This window comes from Citrus sinensis, chromosome 2 (assembly GCF_022201045.2).
Source record: "Citrus sinensis cultivar Valencia sweet orange chromosome 2, DVS_A1.0, whole genome shotgun sequence".
Taxonomy (NCBI): domain Eukaryota; kingdom Viridiplantae; phylum Streptophyta; class Magnoliopsida; order Sapindales; family Rutaceae; genus Citrus; species Citrus sinensis.
The window spans coordinates 6,229,297-6,248,104 of record NC_068557.1 but is presented as its reverse complement, the minus strand read 5'-3'; the positions used below and the strand labels follow the sequence as shown (position 1 = coordinate 6,248,104).

At 34.9% G+C, this 18,808-nt stretch overlaps 3 protein-coding genes across 5 annotated transcripts; 1 reads left to right on the top strand and 2 right to left on the bottom strand.

Moving 5' to 3' along the window:
- The first annotated feature begins 2,465 nt into the window (after window positions 1-2,465).
- LOC102609262 (uncharacterized) lies at window positions 2,466-6,074 on the top strand. Its single transcript, XM_025095398.2, has 13 exons — window positions 2,466-3,423; window positions 3,535-3,678; window positions 3,771-3,875; window positions 3,971-4,054; window positions 4,165-4,280; window positions 4,374-4,475; window positions 4,582-4,695; window positions 4,777-4,833; window positions 4,925-4,991; window positions 5,064-5,117; window positions 5,206-5,280; window positions 5,401-5,436; window positions 5,539-6,074. The coding sequence occupies exons 1-13, from the start codon at window positions 3,340-3,342 to the stop codon at window positions 5,674-5,676; spliced, it is 1,176 nt and encodes a 391-aa protein (XP_024951166.2). The 5' UTR covers window positions 2,466-3,339; the 3' UTR covers window positions 5,677-6,074.
- Window positions 6,075-6,178: 104 nt separating this feature from the next.
- On the bottom strand, window positions 6,179-12,709 carry LOC102611441 (uncharacterized). 3 transcript variants are annotated; one of them, XM_015527809.3, is made up of 10 exons: window positions 11,537-12,709; window positions 11,099-11,202; window positions 10,411-10,466; window positions 10,229-10,311; window positions 9,344-9,422; window positions 8,652-8,762; window positions 7,865-7,974; window positions 7,198-7,281; window positions 6,712-6,749; window positions 6,179-6,464 (listed from the first exon to the last, which is right to left on the bottom strand). In XM_015527809.3, the coding sequence occupies exons 1-10, from the start codon at window positions 12,505-12,507 to the stop codon at window positions 6,394-6,396; spliced, it is 1,707 nt and encodes a 568-aa protein (XP_015383295.2). In that variant the 5' UTR covers window positions 12,508-12,709; the 3' UTR covers window positions 6,179-6,393. The 3 variants fall into 3 exon arrangements, with proteins under 3 accessions (XP_015383295.2, XP_015383296.2, XP_006470217.2); XM_015527810.3 differs by having other exon boundaries at window positions 11,111-11,202; XM_006470154.4 differs by lacking the exon at window positions 11,099-11,202 and having other exon boundaries at window positions 11,553-12,706.
- Window positions 12,710-13,836: 1,127 nt separating this feature from the next.
- On the bottom strand, window positions 13,837-17,212 carry LOC102611740 (probable LRR receptor-like serine/threonine-protein kinase At3g47570). Its single transcript, XM_006470156.4, has 3 exons — window positions 16,448-17,212; window positions 14,471-16,300; window positions 13,837-14,376 (listed from the first exon to the last, which is right to left on the bottom strand). Exons 1-3 carry the CDS (start codon window positions 17,160-17,162, stop codon window positions 14,000-14,002), a joined length of 2,922 nt encoding a protein of 973 aa, XP_006470219.2. The 5' UTR covers window positions 17,163-17,212; the 3' UTR covers window positions 13,837-13,999.
- Between the last annotated feature and the right edge of the window lie 1,596 nt (window positions 17,213-18,808).

Here is an 18,808-nt window from a genome sequence, read left to right as displayed (position 1 = left end):
GGTGGTGGAACAACCCAGGTGTGTCGGACAAAAGAACCGGAGTCCGGCGGTGGTTTCGTCCGAGGGGGGGATTGTTGAGTTGTGTCCCACATTAGCTAGTAAAGGGGAGATGCTTGGGTTTATAAGGTGGTAGGTCACTCCACTTAAAAGGCTAGTCTTTTGGGTTGGATACCTAAAAATCTTATGTTAAGTTCCCCCAACAAGTAGTATCAGAGCTAGACCCTAGTAGCCGGAATGTGGTGGTGGAACAACTCAGGTGTGTCGGACGAAAGAACCAGAGTCCGGCGGTGGTTTCGTCCGAGGGGGGGATTGTTGAGTTGTGTCCCACATTGGCTAGTAAAGGGGAGATGCTTAGGTTTATAAGGTGGTAGGTCACTCCACCTAAAAGGCTAATCTTTTGAGTTGGATACCTAGAAATCTTATGTTAAGTCCCCCAACAAAAACCTTGACAAAAACAAGAAAGATATTAATTATAAATGTTTCATCATACAAATTATTCTGTACATTTGATTAATCAGTGATGATCAATTAACTAGGATTGCATAGAATTTTGCATTGAAGGTATACAATGCTGGCTCGGTTTTTATGTTTATTAACTATTGTTTTTTTCGTTTTTTTTTTTCAGGTTTTAAACTTAAAAGATGTCCTTGGATGGAAATATACTTTAATGCCTGCAGTCAGCCATGTGTCGTGTTTAAGTAAATAATAGGGGTCCGAGTCTCCGAGAGTTGATGTCTATTGGATTAGAAACCTCATTCTCATACAACATTTCTTAAAATAATAATAATAATAAAATAAAAAAATCTAAAAAACATCATTTAAATTACCAATTCGTTGATCTTCTTCATTCTGATTTACTGATTGTAACATTTTTAATAGTATGAGTGTCTTAAAATATTTTTTAAATTATATAGTCTTTACCAACATTCAATCCAAAATAAAAAAGACTAAATAAATATTTACCCAATGTTATTCAACTAATTGTCTGCCTAGACTAGAAGAAATCGTAAATAATTCTTAAATTTTATTAAATATGTTTGCAGAGTTAAAAAGTATTCCAAGTGCAAATTAAAGTATTCCAAGTGCAAATGGCTTCACCCTCTAAATATTTATTTTTTCAGTATATAAATGTGTTTTTTTTTTTCTTTTCTTTTTTCGCTTAAGACGGTCTCTTAATCAAATTTTATATGCTCGCTCACTCGCCTTTGCAACTAAAAGCTGGAAGACAGGTTGAATTGTAAAGAGGTTTATCAATATTATTATGCAAAATTAAACTTTGGTGGAAGTTTTGGATCAAATATTTAGTTTCATACATGGCATGTACCCACCTGGGTTATATGAGTTCCATTGAGGTGGCCGCACTTTGTGCCAAATAATAAGCTATATCAATAACCTTAACCTAAATTAAAGTTTCATTCAAAAAGTTTTAAAAATATTAATTCGGCTAAACTAATCACCTATCAATCATTTATACGTTTTTCGTACTTTTATACAATTTTAACTTTAATAATCTTCATTCATTCAGAAAAAAAAATATAAATAATAATATGACCAACTGATTTTTAATTTTTTTATTTGACTAGCCACTCGAGTTTAACTTTACCCACATCTTACTATATATATATATATATATATGCTAGCTCTAAGAATAATCAATTTGCAGCAATAATCTTATATTAAATCATAAAAAAATAATATAAATTAGAATTGTGTTGTGTTCAAAACACACTTCCGAAGACGCAGTATCTATATATTTGAGAATTTAATCGAGATTATTACAATTGATTATATTCATCATCTTGCTTTTGCTTCATATATTTACTTGATTGATTGAATAACGTTTGAGTTACCTCATGATGAGTTTGAAATTCGTAATTGCGTAGAAAACTGACCCATTTAAAATTGGTTGACTAAAGTTGCTTCGTAAATGCATAATATAGTTTTAATTATCTTTCCAATTAAATACAATAACTAAACAAGAAAATCATATTAGTTGTCCTTTCTATATATATATATAATATAATTTGATTTTATATACTCTTAATAGGAAATAAATATCTGCAAAATTAATAAAAACCTTAATTAAAAAGAATAATAATATAAATAAATTATGTATATATAGGACACTGTAAGTTTTCGCGAACACGCTGCACGTAGTGTTCTTCTGCATGCAGTTTTCTTCGGCAAGCTTCCAAATACTTAACGTGCAGACCTTTTTTTTTTATTTTTTTTATTTTTTAATGGTTCTGAGAAGACATAACGTGCAGACTTGTTGAACCAAAAAAGTTCAAATAATAATAATAGCAATAACAATGATTAAATCAACAAAATTAATTGAAAAACATTACGTGGCACACATATTGATGACGTCATAGCGATCCGTTCCAACTATTAAGGTAAAGAGTTTTACATGGAAACCGTTGCATTCATTTTTTTATATTTTTTTTATTAATTTTGGCGTTTTCATTTACTTTCTAAATTTTACGACCAAAAAAATGGAAAAATACAAGAAAAAGAAATCAGTTTCATTCGATCACTTCTTCTTCTGTTCTTTAGTTTCAGTTAGAAAACAGATTCCTCGGAGAAGCCGAAGCTGAAACATAAACATATGAGAAGCTAAAACGCCATCTTCTTGTCCAAATAAATTATTTATTATTATTTTTATTTATTTACGTACGTGATCTCGTTAATTATTTAGTCGGGATTGTTTCCTCTTTTGTGCCGAAAAAAAGGGTACGTCGCGTTTGATGTGAAACATTGTTTGTTCTCATCATTTGCATGGAATAAGCATTGTGTTTCTATTCAGATTCATGATTCATTTTTTGTTTTTTTTTTTATTTGATTGAGTTGATAATATTGCGCTTAATGGAAATGTTATATGATATTGTTCTTGCCTTGATGATGAAGAAATGTTATATGGAAATGTTATAATTTTATTGGTGATAGATTTTTATGTGGATCCTGTTGTAATTGCTATATATACCCTGTTTGTGCCTTTTTAATATTCTTATAGATACGATGAATTAATGACATTTCAGGGCAGATTGTGTTGCCATAATAAAGTTGTTCATTTCGATATCTATGTACTTCTTCTTGGAGTTCAACTTGCACCTCTGTGATCATCAGTTCAGATTATACAGTTAGTAGATTTGAATTTGATCATCATCATCGTCGTCGTCGTCGTAATCAACAATGGCAGCACCATTGCGAAGGTATGGTCTTTTCGAAGACAAAGTTAATCTCTTATTTTATTTGTTTTATCTTTTTACTAATGCAAATTAAGAGTGGCGGCACATTGTCATCTTAAAGTGCAGTGCAACCATAAAACCTGCAGAGACAATGAAGCTTATGATAACAACTTTCGTTGGAGTTGCCGTTGGGTTCTTTCTAGGCATTTGCTTCCCCGCAATCTCAATTTCGAAGGTGCCCCCTAACTAGCTCTATTAGCTTAGTTTATCATGAATAAGTTACATTTTTAGACTTATGGGGTAGCAAAATAAGCTTGTCAATATACTGTGTTCAAATTTTTGTTAGATGAATCTTCCATCTAGCCTTTTTCCTACCTCTGATCTCAATTATGTGGAGGACAAGTACACTGGCATTTCAACACAAGCTCTGTTGAATGCTTGGTCTACGTTGCAGACTAACCGAGGCTTTTATTCTCAGAACAATACGAAGGTATACTTGTGTGTATCGATCTTATGTGGTTATTTGTTCTTCGTTTGAGAAAATTGGGTATCAATTTCATTATAATGCAATGCAAAATGCAGATTTGGATTCCAACAAATCCTCGAGGCGCTGAAAGACTTGCCCCTGGTATCATTGAATCCCAGTCAGATTTGTATCCTCGCCGTTTATGGGGTTCCCCTGATAAGGTAAGCTCGATCATCATCATCATCATCTTCATTGAGTAATTTTACCAACTTCCATTATATATTTTTTATAATGGAGGTTTGTTCTGCATTTGCAGGACTTACCCATCAGACCAAAGTATCTTGTAACTTTTACTGTTGGTTTTGACCTGAAACATAATATAGATGCAGCAGTTAAAAAGGTCACTTACATACCTCACTCTGTCTGTGTCTGATGACTCTTGAATTTGATTGTTGCTGTATTAATTTAAATATATATTTTTTTTCCTACATACTATTTCAACATGTACAGTTTTCAGAGAACTTCACCATTATGTTGTTTCATTACGATGGCCGGACAAGTGATTGGGAAGAGTTTGAGTGGTCAAAGCGAGCTATCCATGTCAGTGCCCGCAAGCAAACTAAATGGTAATTGTATTCGGAAGCTTATTCCCTCTGTAAATTATCTATATGTAAAAGCTGTAATATTCACAATGAGCTTGTTTGTAAAATGTAACCAAGGTGGTACGCTAAACGGTTTCTGCATCCTGACATTGTGGCATCATACGACTATATTTTCATCTGGGATGAGGATCTTGGGGTGGAGAATTTCAATGGAGAGGAGTAAGTAGCGTTGCAAAATTCAGCATCCTGCTTTGAGTGAGTTGAGTTAGCTTGAGGCTCAAGCAATTATTTCAATTAACTCAGTTCATTCTCTTTTTCATCACAGATATATTAAATTGGTGAGGAAACATGGTTTAGAGATATCGCAGCCTGGTTTAGAACCAAATGGATGGTTAACATGGCAGATGACAAAGAGAAGAAACGACACTGAAGTTCACACGTAAGGAAGAACGGAAAAACCCTTAATTAATTTTACTCACTCGCTGCTTCAACATACTTATTTTTAATTATTTACCTGCAGACAGACTGAAGAGAGGGAGGGATGGTGTGCTGAAACACATGAGCCTCCTTGTGCTGCGTAAGTGAACTTGTTGTCATGTCTAATAATTTATGGTATCTAATTATCTACACGATTTATGATTCGTTGTCTTCTTCGTTGTTCCCTGCAGGTTTGTTGAGATTATGGCCACTGTGTTTTCTAGGGAAGCATGGCGTTGCGTTTGGTATATGATTCAGGTGTGTATCAGTACATAATCTGTGTTGTAATCATGATCTGTGATCTACCACTAATTGGAAACATTTATGCAGAATGACTTGGTTCATGGATGGGGTCTAGATTTTGCTCTAAGAAAATGTGTTGAGGTGAGTTTAAATTCTTTCTTGTGTCTTAATCAACTTATTAATTCCTCCTGTTTCTGATTATAATATGTAATTTGGTCTGAAACAACAGCCTGCTCATGAGAAAATAGGAGTTGTAGATGCTCAATGGATTGTTCACCAAGGCGTTCCCTCGCTTGGGAACCAGGTAACCAGTTCCTTATCTAGTGCAAACATTCGAATTAGAGTATGAGATATTCTTTTGTCTTTTAACAAATCTTTGTAAAGACGTTTTAGTCGATGATGGTTTCATCTTTTTCACATGCAGGGCCAGCCTCATGATGGGAGGGCGCCATGGGAAGCGGTATGTAGTGAATATATGTTATTGAATTCGCATTGACACTTGAAAATATGAGAAAAGAATTGAACTGTGAATGTGAATATGAAAGTTGTGATACCTCTGCAGGTGAGGGAGAGATGTAAAAACGAATGGGAAATGTTTAAAGATCGAATGACAAGTGCAGAGAAAGCATACCTCGAGGCGTTGGGGGTTGATTCAACCACTCTCAAAAAGGATGAAAACCAAAGCAAAGTTATGGACTGATCAAAGTCTCCAAATTCCTACTTTGCAGTTTCACATCCGACTTTATTTAATTTATTCATCCTCCCCATAATATTATACTCATTAGTCTTAGCTTTTTATTTTGTTTACTAGTTAAGAATTGAACTTTTTATATTTTTAGTAAAAAAAAAAAGGGATTTTGTAGCAAATAGTTCTTGCACCCAAAATCAATGATGTTTAGTTTTGCACATGAGATATGAGTTCAATTTCTAGTAAATTCCAAGTATATTATTTGTGGAATTACCGTTTCAAGGATAAGACCCAAGAATGAGCTTAAATTTTTCTCTATACACATAAATTTCTTAAAACAGTTTACTAAAGAATGAATATTGTAGATTTCTTATACAAGAAACTGCTGCAACTCGTTTTCCTGACAAAGTGAATATAACCGAAACTACCTTTGTAAGGAGCATAAATTAGAAGCAGTTTTTAGTAATTGCCTCTTCCAGCTCTTTGATGTTTAGTTTTGCACATGAGATATGAGTTCAATTTCTAGTAAATTCCAAGTATATTATTTGTGGAATTACCATTTCAAGGATAAGACCCAAGAATGAGCTTAAATTTTTCTCTATACACATAAATTTCTTAAAACAGTTTACTAAAGAATGAATATTGTAGATTTCTTATACAAGAAACTGCTGCAACTCGTTTTCCTGACAAAGTGAATATAACCTAAACTACCTTTGTAAGGAGCATAAATTAGAAGTAGTTTTTAGTAATTGCCTCTTCCAGCTCTTTGAACTCCCATGCATCATCCGCTGAATATTGCCCTGAAAGGCAGGAGAAGGAATAAGTGAAAGCTTAAAATTATTTGCCTTTTTACCCTGAAAGGCAGGAGAGGGGATAAGCGAACACTTAAAATTAATTGCCTTTTTACCCTGTGGGTGTTCTCCTAGGGTTGCCAAGAGGGGCTATCTACTATTTACAGGTTTTTTAAGCCAACATAGCAGAAAGGGCAGAAATAAATAAAGAAAATTTTGCTTTAAACATTCCAGAATGAAGAAGAAGGGCCCTTACCAATTGAATCTCTTCGAAGAGCAGTTAAATGAGCACAACTGTAATTCAAAAGAGGAAGTTAGAATATTCCAATGAAAACAATGCATAAGCAAACTGACAGTAGTTTCATGCTGGTATGTTTCTGATTATTTTAAATGTTCATAAGATTTTTCTTTTATATTCTCCCTTTCCTTGTTACATAAAAAAAATTCAGGTTCAGTCGGAAGAGGGAGAAACGAACACCTCCATTACAAATTCAAATAATTTATGCATTAGCTAGGAATACAAATTTCAGGTGCAGGTTACTGTTTTATTTGTTGCAATCAAGTTTTTACTCTACACATATTCTCATAGCTTCGACTAAAATCTTTCTGAAAAAAGGCAGCAACTCATCAACAATTCCAGAACCCAAAAACTACTGGTCAAAGGATAAAATAAGGACGATCAGCACTATTCCGAGGCACAAGAAAGGCACAAAGGATCAATGAGTTTATCAATAGTGATTACCTCCCAAGAGCCTTTCCAAAATCTGCACATAGTGACCGAATATACGTTCCTTTAGAGCAAGTCACCCTGAAAATTAAGTTTTGTCTGCAAACACAGCAGAAACTTAGTAACAAGTGAAACCAATATCTCCCTGACATCATATAAAAAGAAATACAGCTTTCATCATTGTACAATGCTTATGCCTACCATTAACTTTCTTTCTTAAAGCACAAGAAGATCAGCTTTTCCATAACACCCCCCCCCCCCCCCCACAACAACAACAAAAAAAAAGGAGAAAAATGCCAAGAAGTTACTTCAAGTTTTCAAGTTATTTAGACTAAATAACTTGTTCTAAATTTATCATGAAGTTGGGTAAACTCAAATGAGTGCCGCTTTTTCCATTTTCCGGTCACAGAAGATGTCCAAGATCAATACTAGGAAGCATTTCCACACTTTGAGGTGCAGCACACAAAACGTACAGTGTCTTAGTTAATTTACAGTCAAACAGATGCACTACTGGGAGACAGATAATCATATTACATTTTTATGTGTCACATACACCTTGTACAAAGAAACTAAACAAAATCCATAATGATAAAACAGATGGAGTATGTGAGCAAAAGTTCATGTGCTTAGGTGTATTACATCCAATAATTTTAGGGGCAGAGGGAAAACGAAAAAGAAAAACCTGTCTTCTAAGCTACGCTCAATGTCAAACTGGAAAATTGAAATTTGTCTAGGTGAAAGCTCGATGCTCTCTCCTCTTCTTGCTTTGTCATACATCTTTTCACCTCCAACCTATCACAGTTCAGGGAAATTCATTAGCAGTTAACAGAAGCTGTTTGAAAGCGCCATCTTAAGATGAAGTCGTCAAACAAATTGATGAATTTCATAGTATCCAGCACTAAAAGAGAAATAGGAACTCAAATCTTATTACAATTAAGGCAAGGACTAGACAACAAGATAAAGTGTGCATGGAAATTTAAGCTGGAAGGACCCTCATGGCCTACTGTTTGACATTGTTGTCAAGCTGGAATATTTCTTTCCATCTCTATAAGTTACGCATACTAATATTATTAATCTTCAGATGTTTTTGGTATACCCTAGACAAATAACACATATGAAATAATGAAGTTAGAAGTAAATGACAAATGTAAAAAGGTGGGATTGTGGGGGGGGGGGGGGGAGAACATCGAGATTGTCGAATCCCTGAGTACAAAATAATGCACATCATCCATTGGAGAAGAAGATTTATAGAACAATTCTTCCATCTCTTCAACTCAAATTTATATTTGTCATACTACACTTACCTTTCAACCACACATTTAGCACCATGATAGATTCAAAATTTCAAGTTTTGGGAAAAATACCTAAAAATGTATGTTTACATATCCTAATCAAAGAATTTATCTTCAAATCTATAGCTATACGAGCTCTTTGATAAAATAATCATGAAAAATGAAACAGACTCTTACTTTGATGGCAGAAAACATTGGAGGAACTTGCCATATCTCCCCACGGAAGGATGCAGCAGCTTTTCTTATATCCTCATCTTTGATGTGCTCCCAAGGCTCACGTTGAATAACCTATAAAAAAAGGTATACATCTGTATGTGTGATGAAAATTAAAAAATAGCATGTCTAATATTCTAAATTGAATATGAGAAGCTCATCCCATGGGATGATGCTGAGAAGATTAAATCTCGAATATGATTATACACAGAAAGCAATGGAAAATTACCACCTTCATAACTGGACAACATTCTTATATTATCTTGTTTTAGCATGACATCTTTCTCCAAGCATGCACATAGAATTCAGTCATTAGAATTTGAAATATACACCACAGAAACTCCAATTTCAGCATTTGTTCCGCATTGGGCATTTTTCAGGAAATGAAATCCATCTTATGGTCACGAACTCACAATTTAGTACTCATTTCATTTATGCTTCACCCTCTCTGATTTTATGATGCCCATTTATTAGGTGGTAGACCTTTGGTGAGATAATTATCTTGATTCCGTTACATTCAAGAACAGTCAGCCATCTCTTCAATGCTTCTCATCCATTAACACAAAATTGAATGACAGTAGAAGGACAAATACGATGCAGTGTATAAAACTTCAAAATATGTCCATGGTTAAATGTCTGTAATTGATTGTACATACCGGTGAGTCAGCATCCCAAGTTGAAGTAGCCTCCCCTAAACGGAAAACTCCACTGTAGCCCTTAATCATACCTTGATATCTACAATAGAATATAAAGCTCTCAGAAAAGGTCCGATGTATTTTTTTTTTCCCCAAACTTAGAAATTAAGAAAATTATATAAATAAAGAAGATGGAAGGATATGCAGCTATAGAAGAGGTGTCTGCCAAAAAGAAAATGAAAAAAAAAAAAAAATACACTAGTGCAGGGGTGACAAATCTATAATAAAAATAATTCACATGTACAGACATCAACCTTTCCAATTGAGAAATAGCAAAAAGTAAAGCTTATGCGAAAAGGCAAACTATATGTTACAGACTACAGATTGTTTCTCCTCATTCTCGCCCAAAATGTAGTTGTTTATATCTGGCCATTTCACCATAAAAGTGCTGAAATTGCACATCCCAAAGTATTTTGGTTTTCTTCCTATTACCAAGGGCAAAAATATTCCCTGAACGTAGGTAGCACAAGAACCTAGGATGGCCCATAAATCTTGGCTTCTTTGACTCTAGCCGACATGTTCAAGGTTGAAGGAAAAGGTTACCAGAGGTCTCTTCACTTTTTCGACATATCACACCCAAGAAGCAGACAGAAATCATCAGTTACTTTCTCTCAATCGCTTTTTTGGTACTAACTTTGCCTTGAGCTAAACCCACAAAACTTATTTTGAATCCTGATGCATTTTTAAGAAAGAATGACTTTATACTTAAGCAGCTAGGCCCAGGAAAGACATTTTTAAGGGTCTCGGCCATGATTGTTAGAAAGAAAAGTGGAGAGTATGTTACAAATTTCACAGGCGGATAAGTAGCCATATAATTGTAATAAGATGGATCACATTCAAACTTACCTATCTACCAACTTGGTTGCTTTACCAACACATACAATTAATAAACCGGTAGCCATGGGATCAAGGGTTCCAGCATGTCCTACCTATCATCAAGTGGAGAGATAATAATAATAATAATAATAATAATAGAGAATTACATGGGAAGTTGAACCTTCAATGCAGATGTGATAACAAAAACACACCTTTTTCACTTTGACCAGACGTCGCAGCTTACCACAAACTGTAAATGAAGTCCATCCTGACTCATAAAATGACAGTGTTATCTTCCAATAAATGTAAAATGAAAATTCAAAATTTTAAATTTAACATTGAACAAGCTGTCAATATCGGTGATAAGAACCAGCCTTAGAAATTAGATAAAATAATGCTCATAATGTCCATAACCAAGTAACAAGCCCTATGCTACCTATGAAGTTATCCTTTTTGGCCCATGTGGATCCAAGTTTTCTGCTTACCATGAAACATACAAATTTCAAGTAGTATTGCAATAACCAGAATGCCTGAATGTGGAATCACTTTAGTAATCACTAATTTCTCTAACTCCAATCATTTGTAAATGCATAAAAATGCAAAAGAAGAAAATTGTCTTTGTAAGTGTGAAAGCAGCATGCGTTGCTAACAAACCTCCATGTGGAGTAGTCGTAACTAATGTTTCCAATCAATTGTAAAAATTAAATAATTAAACAATTTAGAGAATATCAAATAAACTAATATTCTTTAACACACAGCTAGAGAATCTATGCTCTCAGTCTCATGACTTTGGATTTAATTCTGTCCTCACTAAAATCACAGTCTATCATATTCAATTATCGTTCTTTAAGACAAGAATGCTATTACAAAAGCATCAACTTCTGTCTGTTTGATGATTACCTACACAAATACCTTCTTCCCAGCATAGTATAAATTCCAATTTACAAAGCTGTATTTCCAAGCTTTTGCCCATGAACACTGAGGTAGAACCCAGACTGTTGTAACTAAAATAACCAAAATACATGCATAAGTATATGCTGCAAGATCTAATCTGTACAAACATATAAACTCAAGATCATAGTTTGACATACAATAACCAACTACTCAATTTGTCTCTTGAAAGATTTTTCCATTCAAGATACTAAGGATGCTATAATCATCTTCGAAATCCATAATCTCTTCATTCAACTCACTAAAAAGACAAATACTAACTGCATTACAGTTTCTGACATCTAGTTATCAAACCTAACTGTGCAATTGCGTTAAATCATGTAAAAGCAAATATCAACTAAAATGCATCAATGCATGCAATGTCAATTGTAAGCAAGAATCCCCAACCTGGATATTGACTCACCTTTTGGCTTGTTCACCAAAACCATTGCTCCAAAAGGACCATCCCATGTTGGAGGAAGCTCGGTACTTCTGGACACAATATAGGGCTCCCCGCTACCAACTTCATTTTCCTTATTGGGAACTTTCTTCAAACACTTAAAGAACTCCTCCACTTTCTTCGCACTAACTTCCCTCTTCACGTTCACATCTTCCCCCAAAATTGAATCTTTCTCACTCTTCTTCTCCTGATCATCGAAAAACACCAACCTTTTATCATCCTCTTTATTATATTTCTTCTCCTCACTCTTGCCACCCGCCTTCTTCCTCATTTTCTTGACATTTTGATCTGCACTCGGGTCCAAAAACGCCTTATCAAGACACTGGTCAGGAAAATACTTCTTCTCTAACTGATACACCATCTTGTAATGCTTATCTTTCTCCCAAGGATAAGCAAAAGTATCGTAAAAATACAACTCCTCTTCCCTCTTATGTAACCGATTAAACTCCACAACTTCAGGCTTCAACTCAACAAAACCGTCATCATTTTTCCCATACTCATCCTCAGAATCCGTTCCATACATTCTCTTCCTTCTCTTGTTATAATATTTCCTCATGGACTTGGTCATCTCGGCATTATCCGAACCGGGCTGCCTCGTTTTTGCTTCTTTCTCAAGTTTCTTATCGACCCAGCTGTCAAAACCCAATTCTCCATCTGGGTTTTGGTTTTCATCCAAGTTGGTCGAGTTGACTCGGGCGGGTCGTCGACGGGTTTGGGATTGCTGGGGCTGAGTTGGGTGGTTAATGATCATGTCATATTGAAGTGGGTACGGAGTTGAAGTTATGGAGGAGGAGAAGGCTTTGGTTGACAACAAATATACATTTTTTTTAATAAAATTGTCCTTCAATGGTGGAGGTAGCAACAGAGAGAGTGTTCTTGAAGATGTGATGAGTTTTGGACGCAACAAAAGCAGAGACATTTTGCTTAGATTGAGTGATCTATGTATTTGATTATGTTGTTATTGTTTGGGGTTTTGGTTTTAACATGATTCGAGTTCTGTTTTTAAGTTAACGGAAGAAGAACAGTTAAAACTCGGAGTTGTGTTTTCGGCGCCTCGCCTGTGGTTCTTCCGTTATCTGTTTTAGCTTGATATATTTGATACGTCGTGTAAGTCGATTCGCGCTGACCCGGCCCTCGATGAATTTTACCTAAAAGAGTGGGACTAGTGGCACCCTCTAAATTTCTCGTTAACATCCTTTTTCTTAGGTAATTTCATTAAAATATTTATAAAAAAAATTCTTTTAACACCTCCATCAAAAATAAAAATATCCTTAAGTAAAATTTATTATATAAACTCTATTTTTTTATTTTTCATTATTAAAATTTATTTCAACAATAAGATCTCTTCCATTTAAAAAAAAAAATAATTAGTTTTCATTCTCTCTATTATAGTCATCGATAATAAATTCATCATCCAAAAATTAGAAAAAAATATAATATTTTTTATTTATAAAATAAAAAAATAATAATTTAACTTTTGAGTTAGGTTTAATTAGAAATTATCCTTTTATATAATTTTAATAGAGGTTACAATTGTAAAATAATTAAAGGAATTTTAAAAAGTGTTTAGAGGGTTGCCAATAGTCCCACTCTTACTTAAAAACTGATCCATTTTAGATTATCAAAATGGGCCAGGCCCATTTCTAATTAAGATAAATACAATTGGAGCTGTTGTAATATTTCCGCAATTTATTTAAGAGTGCTGACATATGAACCTTTTTATATCTCTTACTACCTCCTAATAATTATTCACAACACAAATAATTTTTCATAAGAATAGAGCTATTCAATCAATGTTGTCATGTCTTTATATCCGCGATATTTTAATTTTTTAAAATTATTTAGAATCTCAAACCACCTCTATTATCTAGTTGCAGTAAGGAAGAGGCCGAAACAGCTGAAAACTCATGAACGACAATGATGAACTAGTACTGCCACTGCATAATTTGTTAGCCATAAAGAATGTGGGATTTACCAAAAAGGAAATTAATGGATAAAAAAAAATCCATACCTACAAAAATGGTGACAAAGTAAATAATTTTTTTTTCTTTATCAAATACCAATTTTGTGTATGCCAAAGGCTAAGATGGAGATATCACAGAGGAGGATAATTCATTGGCGTTGGAGATGGAACAAAGGTTTAAATTTATATTTATACAAGTTCCCAGTTTTTAATTTCTATTACATATGCAGCATGTGTAGATAGTGCTTTTATGATTTCATGAGATATGTTTTTTTATAAAATTAAAAAAAAAAATTAAGTCTCTGTTCTTAACTTATGCATGTGTTTAGCTAGTAATATATGTACATAACTGATCACTTTATTTAACTAACCTAAGTAACATATGAAATTCAAAGCATTCTCCTTAACTAACTCTCAGAGAAAATTTCTTTTTCTTTTCAATCTGAACTCAAATCCTCATCCGGCCCAGAAAAGTGTCTCTTGCACGACATAACTTTGCCACAACATCTCTCATCTCCATTCGTTCAATTGGAGATTCCATGGAGCAGACAACTCCGGTTTCAACTACAGCAACCAAACACTCTTCAGTTCTTAATCTTTCGTCTCCGCAACTCCTGGAGTTGCTCGCTTGTACCTCCAACAGTAGCAAAGAGTCAACAATCTCCATCACTTTGTCGGGCAAAGCCGTTCTTGCGAATTCATGGAGAGTCAGGCCTTGGTTAAACATGCCATCGGTTGGTCGCCTTCTTGTAAACATCTCCAGCAACAAAATTCCAAAACTGTAAACATCTCCTGTCATCGATGCTTCGCCGCCCATGCCATACTCTAAACATGTCATTTCACTGTGTTAGTTGTCATATGTGTGTTAAAATCTATCTAGTAGATGAATCAGTAAGCATTTAAAGTATGTAAATATTACCCGGAGCAATGTAGCCAACAGTTCCTTTTATCCCCTTTGAGGATGATGGAGTTTCCACAGCAGTATCAAGCGGGCTAGAAGAGAGAAATTTTGCCAACCCAAAGTCACCCAAATGGGCTACTAAGTCTTGATCAAGCAGAACATTGCTTGGTTTTAGATCTCCATGAACAACGGGTGGTTGACAGTGGTGGTGAATATATTCGATTGCAGAAGCCACATCAATGATTATGTTTATTCTTTGAATGAGAGTTAAACTGCGCGCTTCTTGTTGATCTTCGCTCTGGTGCAGCCAATCCTCTAAACTTCCATTTTGCATGTATTCATAAACAATAGCCTGGAAATCAACCCCTTTAAAATCTATGCTAGAGCAAATAGTGATGATTTTGATCAGATTTCGATGGCGAATATTTCTTAATGCCTGACATTCAGCAACAAAACCGTTGGAAGCCCCTTTTTGCTTCAGATTAATCACCTTCACCGCAACCATCATTCTATTTTCACCCAAAATTCCTTTATACACAAAGCCAAAACTTCCTTGACCAATCATATTTGATGATGAAAAATCATTTGTCGCCTTACTCAACTCTGCATAGGAAATCATTGGGAATTGCTGATCCATGAGCTGTGAAACAGAAAATTTATGGGCAGACCTCCTCCTTCGAGCCAAGAAAAGTACCAGGCACACTGATAAGATCACGCCTGAGACTGTTACTGGAACCACCACTTTGAGAAGAAAATCTGTTCGTTTTTTCAATTCTCTGGAGGGACATGGTGGTAAATTCAATTCATCTAGACCCCCACAAAGCTTCCCATTTCCAGAGAGTGAAATTCTTGTTTTATTGCTGAAAACTCCTTTTGTTGGTACCTCGCCCTCAAAGTGATTGTAAGACAAATTCAAGTACTCTAAGAATGATAGATTCTCAAGATATTCTGGAATTTGACCGGACAAATTATTGCTTGACATATCTAACTCTTTAATGCTTTTCAAAGAACTAAGAGAGGAGGGGATGCTTCCACTAAAAGAATTGCCCTGTAGATAAAGTTGTTGCAAGCTTGTGCAGGCACTTAGAGTAACAGGAATCTCACCGGAAAATCGATTTACAGATATATTAAAATAAACAAGATTCTTCAAATTGCCAACTTCTAGAGGAAGAGTACCGCTGAGAAGATTATACGACAGGTCTAAGGAAAGTGAAAGAGTTGATATGCTGAGAATTTGCGGAGGCAAAGCACCGGTGAGCTCAATATCTGCCATGTGCAATTCTATCAAATTCTTGCAATTTCCTAGGGAAGGGGGTATACTGCCTTGCAAGTTATTGGAGCTGAGAGCAAGATTGGTCAACAATGTTAAATTACCTAGAGATGTGGGAATGCCTCCCGCTAGAAAGTTAGAATCCAGGTACAGTAATTGCAAGTTTTTAAGCTCACCAATTGCATGAGGAATAGTGCCAGTTAATTTGTTATCGTCCATACAAAGTTCAACTAGATTGACCAGATTTCTTATCCCTGTAGGTATGATTCCAGATATTTGGTTTCCTGCGATGACGATGTCGGTCATGGTTGACGACAGGTTGGCTATAGAATGTGGCAGCACTCCTCCAAATCTATTGTCATCAAGACCAATGGCTGTCAGTTCGGTACAGTTAGTTAAAAGGGTTAGAAAATCAAGATCATTGGCCTCACCGGTACCTAGATTATTTGCCCCTAAATTTAGCCACTCTAAATTCTTAAGGCTGCGAAAATAAATCGACACTTTGCCTCTGAATTGATTATCGAAAAGGGTAAGCTCCACAAGATTTGAAGCATTTGACAAGGACTCTGGTATGGACCCTGCAAAATTGTTTTCAGCAACAATAAACCCTAGAAGCTTTGGAAGGCTTACTCCTATGTCAAGTGGTAAACTTCCATTGAACCTATTTGTCGGTAGAAAAACATTTTCAAGAGAAGAGATGTTAAAAATTGAAGGAGGAACTATACCGGAGAATCGATTTTCACCGAGGTTGAGAAGAATCAAGTTTCTCAGGTTGCCAAGATTGTTTGGGATTCTTCCCCACAATCCATTCCCGAGAACATTGATTCTCTCGAGGGTCGAAAGATTCCCAATGGACGCTGGGAAGTGTCCGGTCAGATGATTGTCAGCAATCGTCAAGTTCTCAAGCTTCAACCAGTTGTAGCCGAGTTCCGCCGGAATTTCTCCGACCAGGTTGTTTCTACGGGCGTTGAAGCTGATGAGGTTGGAGCAACGCGACAGATTGGTTGGAATTTTACCTGAAAATGAATTGTTGGCCAGCACTAGAGCTTGAAGCCTGACTAAACGACCAATTTGATGGGGAATTTCACCGTGGAAGTTATTGTCTGCGAGGTTAAGGTACCTGAGGAAGCTGAGATTCCCAACATACGGAGACAAGGTGCCCCCTATTGTTCGGTTACTCAGATCTAACTTGGTTACTCTTTGATGCCGGTGACCACAAGTCACGCCTGTCCATTGGCACAAGTTGGTAGAATTGTTCCACGAACTTGTAACGCCAAGTGGATCATCCTCAAGTTGTGACCCGATCGCAAGCAATGCGAGACGATCTGTCTCGTTTGAAGGGACAGAAAAGCTATGATGAGATTGAAGCAACAAGCTGAAGCACCATACGAGAGTGGCAAGCTGGCAGCTCAAGGAAATGGAATTAAGCATTTTTAGCATAAGAGTAATAACGCTGTATGTGTGGAATATAATTGATGATAATCTTTTCAAGTTCATGTGATGGGGTCTTATAAGCACAAAAATGAGCTTGCACACGAGTCAACGTCAACGATACTTTCGTGGAAGTATAAGCAGTGGAGCCCCATACACGTCCAGACGTAAAACTTCTTTGAGTTAATAGACTTTAAATCACATTTAATGTATCTTACAGGTAGGCAAAAATATAAGTCCACCTGACCCTACAGTTTTATTACTTATTTCCACACCGAAAACCCTAATTACAAGTTGTTATAAATATAAGTTAAGAAAATCCTGCACCATTCCTTTTTCCAAGTTTCAACGTTCTATGATTCAACTCTATTGACTCGAAACAACTAAAATGGGGAAAAGGCATTTCAAGTACTAGCTAGCATACTATAACATCCATGATTTTTTAAAGGTCTTTACGTCAAAGTTAGATAAAAGATATCATCTGTGTAGTGTACGTGTTAGCAACAACGAAGCAAGAGCATGATTTCTCTTCCCATATTTTTATCGCCTTCAGTATGGTTGTTGTAATGTCTACTGCATAAACACTATTTGTGCTTTCTTTGATTTTTTTATTTTTTTTTAACCCCGGTCGAAGGGCTCTGAATTGAATGAGAATGCCCAGTTTATTTTTTCGAATTTTGATGACTTCATTTTGGTAGAATAGCCGCCATGAACTTTCCTATAGGATATACTAGAAGTTCAGCTGAAGCAAATTATGTGTGTAGTGTGAAATTTAAGAATGCCACCAGAGCACAAGCTGTAATCTTAAATGAGAAATCTATAAGTGGTAATTTGAGTTGGTATATTGTGAATTTATGTAAGTTCTTTCAAATTTGAGCTAATTCGAATTCGTTCCATTTATTAATTACTTCAAAAATCTCAAATATTAACTAGACGGGTAAAAACTCGTTTCATCTCTATATTTAAATATTAGTGCCCATTTAGTTCGTATATTTTTAAAAATGCTTCAAAACATCCCTACCCTTAAATTATTAAATTATTGGCATCCCTACTGTTACTTTTTGTTTCTTTTAACTTGCTTTTGCAATATTACCCTCTTACAATAATGATTCTTTTTATAAAATTAATCAAAAAAAATTAAATTATCAATTTAACCCCAAAAATAAAATAAAAACAAAAATAATATATATTAATTTTTGTGAAAGCTTACATGTGTCCAAAAAAATTTTATTGTAAAAATAATTAAATTGCCTTTTTTTGGATATTAGTAATAAAAAAATTAATATATTAATTCGTGTGTTACAAAAAAGTAACATATATTAAATTTGTTTCTATTTTGTTTTTTGAGATTAAATTGATAATTATTTTTTTCTTTTTACTAATGTCCAAAAAACATATTGTGAGAGGGTAATATTGTAAAAATTAAGCCAAAAGCAACAAAAAGTAAGAGGAAATGTGCTAATAATTTAATGTCGATGATGTTTTAAGGTATTTTTAAAAATATAGGGACTGAACATATACTAAACTCAAAATATAAAGAATAAACGAGATTTTACCCTAACTAGACATCACCCATTTAACATAATTTTAATATCTTTTTTGGGAAAAAAAATCACATTGAAATTCAATGAGGAATACAACAGGGACATATTTCA